Source organism: Lathyrus oleraceus, chromosome 2 (assembly GCF_024323335.1).
Source record: "Lathyrus oleraceus cultivar Zhongwan6 chromosome 2, CAAS_Psat_ZW6_1.0, whole genome shotgun sequence".
NCBI classification, from domain to species: Eukaryota; Viridiplantae; Streptophyta; class Magnoliopsida; order Fabales; family Fabaceae; genus Lathyrus; species Lathyrus oleraceus.
In genome coordinates, this window is record NC_066580.1 from 428,240,259 (window position 1) to 428,253,462 (window position 13,204).

Sequence of the window (13,204 nt, forward strand, 5' to 3'; positions counted from 1 at the left end):
CCATTTTAGCTTGCATCATGTCTATAGAGCTTAGTTCATGCACTCCTCCTTGGGCTTCCTTCTTCTCAACTGTCGCTCGTTCGACTCCCCATGATTGATGGTTTTGAGTCATATCTTCAATGAGGGCACTAGCTTTAGGATAAGGTTTGTTCATCAGAGCACCGCATGCGGCAGCGTCGATGGTCATCTTCGTGTTATAGTGAAGTCCATTATAGAAGGTCTAAATGATTAACCAATTTTCTAAACCATGATGTGGGCATGCTCGTAACAACTCTTTATATCTCTCCCAAGCTTCGAACAACGATTCTCCTTGGTTTTGGGTAAATCTAGTTATATGGTTTAGAAGAACGTCGGTCTTACTTGGGGGAAAATATCTAGCAAGAAATACTCTTCTAAGGTTATCCCAAGTCGTAATGGAATTGGGTGGAAGGGAATCTAACCATGATAAGGCTTTGTCTCTGAGGGAAAAAGGGAATAATCTTGAACGTATTGCCTCAGGAGAAGCTCCATTGGTTTTAAAAGTGTCTGCTAATTGAAGAAATATTTTTAAATGTTGGTTTGGGTTCTCAGTAGTGAGACCTGTGAATTGTCTTTGTTGCACTAGTTGCAACAGGGAAGGTTTAAGTTCAAAATTATTAGCTGGTATGGTTGGGTTTACTATACTAGAACTAGGTTCTTCATTGGATGGTTGAGCAAAATCCTTAAGAGGTCTTTGGTTTTGATCTTCGGCCATAGCACTCTTAATTCTATGAAAGAATAAACGTGCGCGAGCGTAACGTTCAGGTTCCGCCAGAGGATACACTAAGCTTAAACTTTCGGTGCTGCGAGTTCTTCGCATTAACCGGCGGGGAATAGCCTAAGTCTAAACGATATAACAACAGGGAAATGAAATTTGACGAAATTGATCCTCGGCAACGGCGCCAAAAACTTGTACAGGCTTTTCGCAAGTATACGAACACGTCAGAGTAATATAAAAGATTGTCGAATCCACAGAGACCAAGTGTCAATCTATCGTTATCTATTGTTATGGTGTTTATCAAAGACAATCAAAATAGGTGTTTTTAGAGTGTGCAATGAAAAGTAAAGTGTTGAATAAAGTTCAATTAATAAAGACAGGGTCGAATGTAATTCACATAATCAATTAATAATCCAAGTACTTGCTAATAGAACTACTTATGGGCAATGTTTCCTACTTTGAAAAGAACTAATTTAACAGGAACTGTCGCTTTCGCATATTCAGGACCGAGTTGTACTCCCTAATCAAACCCTCTTATTGTCACTTATAAAAAGGCGCGCATTGTGTTAGAGTAGTAAACCTATTTTTAAGAAATATAGTATCTTGACTAAGTTGAAAAGTATTATAACTTGGATTTCTTAACCAAAAGAGGTTCTCACGAACCAGACTCTAAACTTATAAACGCGTCCGAAAATAGTTTTAAAATCTCTTTTCTTCTTAAGTTAAAAACTCCTAATGAACTAAACAAAGCGCTTTCGTTGTTTTTGAAATAGTTAAAAACAATTAAGTTTAGATAGACGTTGGACGACTTTCGATCTTACCCAACGGAGTTGAAGTGCGGGAAAACTTAAGTTGAAAGTTAAAATAGCCCTTAAGTGTTTCTACGAACAATTGTACGGATTATCGGTCCAATTACGATCCTTACATTCTAACCTTATAAATTTAGTTAGACATGGTAAAGTAAAAGTGCATTAATTTAAATAAAAGTAGTGCGAGTGCGAGGAAATAAATAAAGTAAAGCGAGTGCGAGAAATAAATAAAAGTAAAGCGAGTGCGAGAAAATAAATAAAGTAGTGCGAGTGCGAGGAAATAAATAAAGTAGTGTGAGTGCGAGGAAATAAATAAAAGTAAAGCGAGTGCAAGGAAATAAATAAAAGTAAAGCGAGTGCGGGAAAATAAATAAGATAAAGACAAGTAATAAAAACCTGTTCCAATCGGAGGGTTGAGTAAATTGTAAAGCGGAAATGAAAATGGCGGCAGGATTAACTTCCTTCCAAAGTGCTCCAAACTCGACTACAGACTCGATCACAAAACTCGATTACACAATTGTGGTAACACCCCAATGCGAAGCGATTACCACTTTAAAATACTGAATATATGCCTAAGTGAAACAAAGTTTGCTCTAAGTTTGCCTCTGCTCTAAGTTTGGATGCTTGAAAAAGTGATTTCGAGTTTCTATTTATAAGCAAGTAAAAAGATGGAAATGACAAGGATGCCCTTCAACTTGAAAGTGGGAGGGAAAACTTTTCCTCTTGTGGCGCCCGCCACAAGGCCAATATGAGGCGCCTTAGTGGAAGTAGTAGGGAACGTGGCAGTTGAGGGAAGTTGAGCTTGGACACGTCATGGCAGGGTCTATGGCGCCAGCCATGGTGGAAGCCACAAGTACAAAATGCTGAATTTTAGGGTTTTTAGCTCTTTTTCACTCCTTTTCTCGATCGGGGCTCTGGTTAAAGTAAAAACCTGAAAACAAAGAAAAACATAGTAATACACAACAAAATAACAACAAAACTACTAAAATGCATGCGAAATCGGAGTCGAAAATACAGTGAATTTCAATGTTATCAATCATTAGCGGTAACTATATCAAGGATTGGTGTAATTAATTAATTGATTAAAATAGTTATTAATTATATTTATCTTAGTCATTCCATTTGGTTTCACGCATATCTGATCTTTCCATTAACAGATCGTTTAGACGATTGTGGTCTAGGGAGCTTTCACAACCTTTAAAAACAATTTTAAAAAGTGCTAAATTTTAAATATTGATCTATTCAACCCCCCTTCTAGATCAGTATTATCGTCTAATAAGAATAATATGTCAAAGTCTGTAACTGTATAGACAAAATCAAGGTGGCCAGAGTCTGAACTCAATGGGGAAAGGATGCAAGGTCTGTACCTTATAGGCAAAGGATAAAGATGCCATAGTTTGAACTATATGGGCACAATCAAGGGTTTCCAGAGTCTGTACTCTATGGGCAAGAATGTCAAGGTATGTACCTTATGGGAAAAGAATAAAGGATACCATAGTCTGAACTGTGTGGGCGAGATGCCAAGGTCTGTACCTTATAGGCAGAGAACAAAGCCAGAGTTTGTACTCCGTGGTCTGAAGGAAGTTTCCAAAGTCTGAACTTTAGGGGCAACCAACAAAGTATGCCATAGTCTGAACTGATAGGTAATGCATGAAACAATTGATTGAGAGTTGGGTATGTAACCCTAACATGATCCTAAAAGACGTATGAAAATCAAGAAGGAGAGTCTGATACTGAATCCAAGAAGAGAGTAATGGTGTTTCACTGTTAAAGGAGGATTGATGTGCAATGATGCTTCACTGTTAAAGTGTTGAATGATTGGTGCTTGCTTGAAGAAGACTTTCCAATTGCATGATTCAAATTGCACTAAAGCCTATGAATAAGGACGAATGATTTGAATAGCTAGGGCTTACGCCCCGTATGCAAAGTAACTCTAGATAAGGGTAAGAGAAACTTCGTCTCATCATTCCTCATTACTTAAGGCTCATAACGTGTAACCCTCATCATGATTGAAATTTTTTTTAAAAATCTGGTTATTAAAAAAAAATTCAATTTTCAAATCATGTTCGATCCTTTCCTTTTCAAAATCATGTTCGATCCCTTCGTCTTCAAAATTTTATATTTATTTTATTTTTAAGATAAAAACAAGATTTTATAGATGTGAATAATCTTTATCACTCTATTATGTAGTTCTAAATATTTTTTAACACTCTAAATAAGGGTAACATGGTACAAATGTTTGAAATTCTAAAAAAAAAAAACATATTTAAAAAAAAAAAAAAAAAAGATTTAAGGGTAGGCGCCACTCCTAGTGGCGACTTGCCCTACCCTTTAAGGGTAGGCGCCAACTAGGGTGGCGCCCATGTAGAGAACTAGGGCAAAAATTGCCCATTTTGGTAATTTTTTGGAAAAAATGGGTATTTTTGAAATTTTTTTAAAAAATCTGGTTATTTAAAAAAAAAATTCGGAACTTTAAATGGATTTGGAAATATGAACCTTGAAATGATGACGAAGCATAATGATTCAAATTGTTAAGACTAAATGAATTGGATGTACTAAAGATATGGAAAAATAATGAGATTAATGGTTGACAAATTTCAATGCTTGCTAAAGCAAATGCATGACTTGCACTAAACGTGAATAATCAATGGCAAAATCCTGAGGACCTATACATGGATGGTTGACTTTGGTTAACTAATTGACCAAAAAGTCAATAGTTGACCAAAGTTAACGGTGGACTTAAACCATAGTTTTAAAATGTTAAGCAACGTGAATGAATATGAATTAGAACTAATCTTGAAATATAAAGGAATAAACCATTTTTGATCGTCAATAGGAATGAAATGAGATAATATGAACGGATGGATAAGGAGTTAGAAGCCTTTATGAATCCTAATAGGTTAATGATAAACAAATGGACCAGAGGATCAATGCATCTGAAACACCAAGAAGCCTAAGTCAATGGCCTATGACTGGATAAGTAGGATGCATATATGAATGCTTGAACCAGGACCTAGATCAGGTGAGATCTCAACCATGCAGGCATGTAGGTTTGATGGGGAAATACATGATATGATTAGTCAAATACCACTCCCCCCTGAATTAGGGTTTTCACCAAGCACAAGGCAAAAAGTCAAGCCATGAGGTGAACTTGAACCAAATCTTCCTTGATTAGGGTTCTATGATGCACAAGTGAAAGCTTATAAGACCCAAGAACAGTAAAGTGAGGAATTAGGGTTTGAATGCATAAATGAGTGTCATGATTGTAACCTTTTTGAACCAAAGTCTAAAAAAGCATGAAATTAGGGTTTCCGTATGATGAGCCAAACTTCAATACTCAGGCAAACCCTAGTTTTAATTAACCACAAGCTTTGAATCTATGGTGCTTGTATTAATATGAATGCATGATGCATATGAATGAAGATGAATGTGTACAGGTGAATCCTAAGTCATAAGTTGAGTGAAAAGAAGAAAAAAGGAGGGAGAATTTTGGGGTATAACACAATTTCCACTTTTTACTATGTGCCCAAGGGATACCTGTTAACATGGTATCAATGAAATAATACTTCTTTTTCACGCTTACCACTACCCATTTGATTCTTCTTTTTTCTCATTGGTCATTCTCTTTCTCCAAATTCAACTATCACATATCATCTTTATTGCTTATCCCATGTGCTACTTTCATCAAATATTCTCAAATATTACACATAGAGATCAACTCACCTTTCCATTCAAGTCTTTGTCTTTTTCAGATCACCCACACACGTGTGCGTATCTCACTCGGTAATCCAAGATTTCCTTTATCTCTCAAAAGTTTCTACAGATAACAAAAACCATTTCTTTCTCCTCATTTCATCTTTTTTATCTCTCTCTTCTTTTCATCTATCTTATTTTACTCTGTTCTTTTTTTTCTTACCTTGCGGTCTTCACCTCTTCTTCTTCAATGGAACACACCGGTGAAGATTCGAACAAAACACCCTCAGCACCACCATCAAAATCCCTATTCTCTGATCCGAAAACCGCCATCAAAATCTCTATTCTCTGATCCAAAAACCACAAAAAGTCAACATTAAACCACCAAAAATTACCAGATCAATAGGATGGATCCGTATTTCATGCATCAAAGCGATAATCTCAGTATCACTATTGTTTCTCCTCCTCTTAACAATCTCAATTACCCTTCGTGGAGTCTTTCAGTCAATGTTGCCCCCCGATCCAAAAATAAACTTGGATTTCTTAATGGAACTACGGATCCATCATTTTTTATTTACATATCAAACAAATATTCCTTTCCATAGACACAATTTTTTATGAAAATATCTTTCCATCCAAAGTCCTACAAACACACCAATGAATCTTCCTAAACTTACTGCTCACCCGTATTCTCAAGAGGACAACCTAGATTACCTCCCATCACCCCCCCCCCCCCCCCCCCCCCCCACACACACACACGCATTACAACATCAACCCCTCATTTTGGTCACAATCCTAGTCCTACTACTACTTACCATACTCACACAGTAGGTGACACAACTCCCAAACATCATTCTCATATCACATTCACCCCTCCCACACCCTCATTCGACCTACCAACCCAATCTAATAACATTGTCCCAGTAAGAAAATCAAGCAGACTCATTAAACCTCCCAACTACCTGCAAGATTATCATTCTTATCTACTAATAAGTACTCCTTTTCTTTCTCATGATCATCAAACAAATATTTCTCTATATCCTCTACATAATTTTTTTCATATGATAATTTATCATATAGTCATAGATGTTTCAATCTTAAATTATCTACTCTTGTTGAACCTACTTACTACACTAAGGCTATAACAGACCCTAATTGGCTTAAAGTCATTGATCTTAAATTAAACTCTATAATTAAAACTGACACTTGAGATTTAGTACCTTTACCACATAACAAAAGACCCATTGGCTATAAATATTTTTTTAAAATCAAACTGCAAACCAATGGGACTATTGAAAGGTATAAAGCATGTCTTGTGGCAAAAGGTTTCACTCAAACCAAAGGCCTCAATTATTTAGAAACTTTTAGTCTTGTTGTTAAAATGACCACTATTAGGCTTATTTTATCCTTGGATGCTTCTCATAATTGGTTTATTCAATAGTTAGACGTTAATATGACTTTCCTTCACAGTGACTTAGCTGAGGAAGTTTACATGAAACTTCCCCCTTACTTGAAAATCAACAATAAAAACCTCGTTTGTAAATTAAATAAACCCATTTATGGCTTAAAACAAGCTAGTCATCAATGGAACACAAAATTCACCAACATTTTAACTCACTTAGGTTACAATCAATCTAAGGCTAATTATTCCCTTTTCACTAAGCATCATAACAATTGTATTGCTATAGTATTGGTCTATGTTGATGATCTTTTGATTGTAGGTGATAATATGGATGAAATTAATCACATCAAACTTGTCTTAAATACCAAATTATGTATCAAAGATTTAGGCAATATCAAGTACTTTATAGGATTTGAAATTTCCCGATCAACAAAAGGAATTTTCATTTGCCAACGAAAGTACAACCTTGCTCTCCTCCTAGATGTGAAAAATCGACAAACACACCTATGGATCCTCATCATAAAGTTGCCTCTAAAACAAATCCATCTCTAGCTAATCATACTTCTTTTATAAGTATCATTGGTAAGTTGTTGTACTTAACCCATACTAGGTTTGATATCAGTTTTCTATTTGCAGGCTTTGTCAATTTTTATCCAAGCCAACTAAAGCTCACTTCTAGGCAGCATTATGGATTCTTCGGTACATCAAATATGCTCCAGGACAAGAACTCCTCTTCAAATCTTATTCATCAACTATTATATCTGGATTCACTAACTCATACTGAGGATCTTGCAGTGACACTCAAAAATCAACTACTGACTTATATTTTTATCTGGCCAGTTCTCTCATTTGTTGGAAAAGCAAGAAGCAGGGTATTGTATCTCGTTCATCATCAAAAGCAGAATATCATGTCTTGGCCAACGTTACTTGTGAGGCTCAATGGTTACTTTTTCTTCTTTGTGACCTTGGAATTTCTCACTCCCAATTTGTGAACATCTTTTGTGATAATCATTCCACCGTTTACATAACCAACAATGTGGTGTTTCATGAAGGCACGAAACACATAGAAATGGATTATCACATTGTGCGTGACAAGGTTCAAGACAAAATCATCCACCTTATGTTTATTCATTCCACACACCAAGTTGCAAATGTTTTCATGAAACTCCTTCACCTAGGTCCATTTCCACGCTTATCAATAAACTTGAACTACATGATATACATTCCAATACGGAGGGGGAGGTGTTCAACATAATTAACGTGTACTTAAGTTATATTTTATTCGTTTAGTTTACAAGTTGTCGTAACAAATTTGCTATTATTTAGACAATTAGTTTTTATGGAAGTAGCACTACATACAAGTGTATATATATTGCTCTAAATTAGCGAACATGTTTTATTGGAATAACACTTTTGTATTCCTCTTCATTGTTCAATGAATTCCACTTTTTCTATGTGTTCAAGGAACACTAGTTAAAAAGTTTGTAATTTTTTCTTCTAAAAATTATAAATTAATAATAAAAATTTTATTATGAATTTATTTCATTTATTTGTAGTCAATTTTTTTTTGAGATTCAAATATTACCTGGTGTAGTGAACTCTGAGCACACCTTTGTATATATAGTGACAAAAGGGATTTGAGGAGAATATATGATCATCAATGTTGTTGGAAGAACAAAAATATATTCCTACACTACAATAGTACACTTACATTGTAGTTCACTATTCATTAATACAATGAAAGTGAAATATTATAATAATATTTTTTTAATATATATATATATATATATATATATATATATATATATATATATAATATATATATATATATATATATATATATATATATATATATATATTATATATATATATATATATATATTATTTTATTAGTTTTATAATTTTATTTTTATTTTTAGATTAAAGGATACTGATATAAAATTGTGTGATTAAACAACTTAATAATTTTATTAACCAACAATTTACATTTTATTAATCAATTTTATTTATTGTTAAAAATTATTTTTAATATCTGGAAGTATATTAATGAACTTTATAATTTTATTAATTGATTTTTTATTTTTCATTAACCTACTTTATTTTATTACTAAAAATTATTTTTAATATTTGAATGTTTATTAACTAACTTCATCACTTCATTAACTAATTTTTATATTTTATTAACCAATTTTATTTTACTATTTAAAGTCATTATTCACGTTCTATTATATCACTATTCACGTATTGTTCCTGCATTATTTATAATTTTTTTATTATTTAAAAAAAACACTGTTCACGTGTCAAATGAGTGTAGGACTGTTGGAAGAATTTCTCGCCGGATCACCAATCTTCTTTTTGTATCCATCCTTTGAAGACAGTAAATGGTGAGATGGTTGTTACTATTTCAGAAACTTTTTGGAGAATAGTGGATTTTGAGAGTGAACTTTTATCATCGTGAGTGTATATTGGGCCTCTGGCTACAATATAGAAAATTTCTGAAATTTTATCTCACACCCCTACAGTTATATCTATATCTCTACATTTTTTTTTAAATGTCAATTTTACCCTTGTTTGTTTTTAACCAATTTACCATTTTATTTTTAACTATTCAATTGAGACTTCCGAAAATTACATTATTCAGCCTCGTACCAAAACACATTGAAAAAGACTTCCGATATTTTTTTTTCTTAACAAGAACACTTTGTGGAAGACATCCGGTTTAGTGTGAAACGTGTTCCAAAAGACTTACTTGAAGAGTTTTGGTTTAGTTTTAAAAAAGTATCGTTCCAGAATACTTAACATATGTGTTCCGGTTAACATACTAATATATACTCGGACTCTTTCTTAAAAACTTCTGGTGTGTTATTTATGTGTTCCGAAACTCTTCTATGATGTCTTCCGGTTTGCATTGTTATTTTTTTTTGACAATTTTGTATCGTGCAAGTATGGAAATTCTTCCCCAAACATGTGTAGATACTTCTGGTGTTTTTTCAACTACTCAAAGATTTGGTACACGAGAAAAGGTGATCAGGTGGATTAAAGAGGTTTGAGTCCATAATAAAGTATCTGTTATTACCACTCATTCAGATGCTGAAACATGGAAGAAAGGGAGAAGTAACAAATTAATATTTGGTTGTGATAAAGGTGGTAAATACAAGGATTTGATAGTGGAACCCAAAGTGCGACCAAAAAATGTGGATGCTCATTTAAAATCAGGTCGACTCTGACAAAAGATAGGTCTGATTGGAATATTGATGTAAAATGTGGGGTTCATAACCATAATTTACCTGATAGATTATAAGGTCATTCCATTGTTGGTATGTTGACCACGGATGAGAAGAAACATGTGGTTAATTTGACAAAGAGACATGTACCACCTAGACACGTATTACTTTCCTTGCAAGATCGAGATCCAGAGAATCTCACTCAGATCACGCAAATATACAAGCATAAGAGTATGATAGAAAAGGAGATAAGATGTTCTAGAAGTGAGATACAACATTTGTTTAATCTTATTGAGGATGCAGACTATGTGTGTTGGAGTAGAAAAAAAGATGTCTCGGAAGTTGTGAGAGAAATATTTTGGGTCCATCCCGATTCAGTTAAGTTGTTGAATATTTTTTCTACTGTGTTAGTTATGGACAACACCTATAAGACAAACAAATATAGACAACCTTTATTTGAAATTGTTGGCATGACATCAACCGAGTTGCCTTTTGCTGTCGTATTTGCATATATGTAGTCTGAGCAGACAGAGAATTTTTGTTGGATATTGGAGAAACTTAAAGAATTATTTGTGAAGAAAGATTTGTGTCCACAAGTAATTTTGACAGATATAGATCTTGCTTTGATGAAAGCAATTGAAATTGTGTTTCTTAGGTCGATTAATTTGTTATGTAGATTTCACATTAACAAAAATGTTGATGCAAAATGCAAGTAATATGTGGTGAATGACATGCAAAAGACGATCGACACATTATGGATGAAAGTTGTTTGGGCTAGTGATGAGGTTGAGTATGATCAACGATTGCATCAACTTGATCAGACATGTGTTAATTTTAGTGGATTTATTAATTATGTGAAAGATACATGATTGACTCCACATAGACAAAGATTTGTTGGAGCATGGATTAATCGAGTGCAACATTTGGGTAACACGACGATTAATTGGTATGTTTTATATTTTTTTACTATGTATTCTTTTTATATGTGATATTTTTAATATTTTCAATATGTATTATTTTAAAGGTTGAATCTGCTCATTGGAAGTTAAAGCAAATGTTGGGAAATAGTATAGGTGACATGGTCAAATGTCGGGAAGCTATGAATAACAACTTGAGATTACAATTGGGCACTATTAGAGCTTTTCTCCAAAAAAGTTTTTACGAAGTTGAGCACGCGCACATAAGTCCATTTTATGGTAATCTGCGTGGTTCAGTGTCTCGAGTTGCTTTGAGACGTATTGCTGAAGAGTTATTTAGAGTTGATTATGTTGGAACTAACAAGCAAATATGTGGTTGTACTCTTAGGGTCATCTCATCGCTCGAGGAAGACCAAAATTATCAGTTGGTTTCCAATTCTCTCCTCTTTTCCAACTATTGGAAAGTACTCGTGAATCCAACACTATTATAATATAAAAACATAATAAACAAAATAAAACTTAATATGCTAAATAAAAGTAATTAACATATAATACAATTTTTTAATTAAATACATGTAGAAGAGTAGGATATCCATCGAGCTGCTTGCAACTGAACATGGAAACATCTATGAGGTATCTGTAAAGGGTAACCAATGCAGCTGCTCCCCAACTGTATCCCAAACATCTCTCTAAGTCTGTAAACAATAAGAGGTATCATGTCTTGACAAGCGTAAAGGTCTTGTCGGCAAAAATTGTGGAACCCACCAACATCAGTAAATACGCTATAGTCGCATATGCCCAGCTAGAAGCAACTGTATACGCTACGAATAAATCGTATAACCACTCCAACTTATAATAAAAACCTATGTAGCTACGAACATATGCATGTGCCTCACTCTGTGACACTCCTAAGTAGTCAACAACAAGTTCAACAACAACCTCTTCAGTGACATCTTGAGGGCTCCAGAACACACCTCTGATGGGTAAGTGAAGCAGACAAGAGACGTCATCCAGAGTAATGTTCATCTCACCAAACGACATGTGAAATAAAGATTTCTCTAGATGCCATCTCTCCACAAATATGGATACCAGTTTTGTGTCTATCTTTGTCAAACTAGTTCTCTGAAGTGAAGATAATCCAGACCTAGAAACCCAACTCTCCATCTGTTGTGAAAGAGCTTGTGGAACCCTCGATGTCAACTTAAGCCTGTGTCCAACAACCTTCAACTTTTTCTTCGGACCTCTCTCCTGAAAACAATTAAAATACATATTATAATATATAATATAAAATATTCAAATACTATTCAATATCAAATATACGTCGTTTACTTACCTCACTAAACCATAAATATCGAGCAACATGATGCTCGTACTTTACCAAAAGAGACGTATCGTACGACCTTCCTGGAAAGCCAGTCGGCTCTGTTGCGGATGTAGATGCGCCCCATCCTAAACTACGATATGGAATCCTAATGTCTTTGGCTCGTCTTCGAACCACTATCAATTTCTTTTAAAATTAAAATAAATTAAAAAAATAATAAAAAATACACCGTAACACTTCTTAAAAGAGTTTCGGTGTGAAAAAAAGACAAAATCGGAACACTTTTAAGAAGACTTCCGGTGAAAAATAGGAAAAACCATAACACTTTTAATAAGACTTCCGATGAAAATAATGCAAAATCGAAAGTCTTTTAAAAAGAGTTATGGTTCAAAGTTTGAAAACCGGAAGTCATTTAAGAAGAGTTCTGATTCAACGTTTGAAATTTGGAGCGAACCGAAAGTCTTTTAAGAAGAGTTTTGATATGTTAATTGTAAATCGAAAGACTTACTTTATGAGTTCCGGTTTCAACGGCCGAAGTGATGTTCCGGAAGTCTTTAAGCGAAAGTGAAATAAAAAATGAAAATTTCATAAATATAACCTATTTATATGAGAGTATTTTGGTCAAAAAATTATAATAATATGGTAGAGGGATAATCGATGGGTATGAGATAAAAAATTTAAAATGTTTTATTATTATTCTTAGGGTAATGTTAACTTGTGACCTAGAGACACAAGTTAAAAATTAAATAAAGTAATATTATATTAAAAATTGTGCATTAATTTAAATAAAAATATTAAATTGTTTTTTAAATTGTTTTTTTCAATAAAAATATTTTATAAATGAGTTTTTTATCTTGTGCCTCCGAGACACAAATTAGAATTACCCTTATTCTAATTTAAAAGGTTGTTTTAGATAAAAAAAAATACTGTTTTCGTATTAATGATCAATTTTTATTTTGTTTTAATGACTGTAAGATGAAACCCATACAAAATATAATGGGTATCGATAATTCGAATCCGCACTTCACTATATTTAAAAATGTTTATGTAGTCTTTTATTATACAAGTAATTTTTACGAGATTACTTGTGATTGAATATTAT

The 13,204-nt window shown here is 33.6% G+C and overlaps 1 protein-coding gene and 1 non-coding gene across 2 annotated transcripts; one reads left to right on the plus strand and one right to left on the minus strand.

The window, feature by feature from the left end:
• Positions 1 to 242: 242 nt before the first annotated feature.
• Positions 243 to 349, plus strand: LOC127124113 (small nucleolar RNA R71). Its single transcript, XR_007803750.1, has one exon. It is a non-coding gene; the product is annotated as a small nucleolar RNA R71 (small nucleolar RNA).
• Positions 350 to 11,495: 11,146 nt separating this feature from the next.
• Positions 11,496 to 12,691, minus strand: LOC127123540 (protein MAIN-LIKE 1-like). The gene is made up of 3 exons (XM_051053749.1): positions 12,611 to 12,691; positions 12,115 to 12,288; positions 11,496 to 12,029 (listed from the first exon to the last, which is right to left on the minus strand). The coding sequence occupies exons 1-3, from the start codon at positions 12,689 to 12,691 to the stop codon at positions 11,496 to 11,498; spliced, it is 789 nt and encodes a 262-aa protein (XP_050909706.1).
• Positions 12,692 to 13,204: the final 513 nt, after the last annotated feature.

Bases quoted from the DNA above. Each gene is read 5' to 3' on its own strand.
- LOC127123540 (XM_051053749.1), bottom strand. From the start codon at position 12,691: ATGAAATTTTCATTTTTTATTTCACTTTCGCTTAAAGACTTCCGGAAC. The intron at 12,289-12,610 runs GTAAGTCTTTCG...TAATTTTAAAAG, and splicing joins TTGAAACCGGAACTCATAAA to AAATTGATAGTGGTTCGAAG. The intron at 12,030-12,114 runs GTAAGTAAACGA...AATTGTTTTCAG, and splicing joins GATATTTATGGTTTAGTGAG to GAGAGAGGTCCGAAGAAAAA.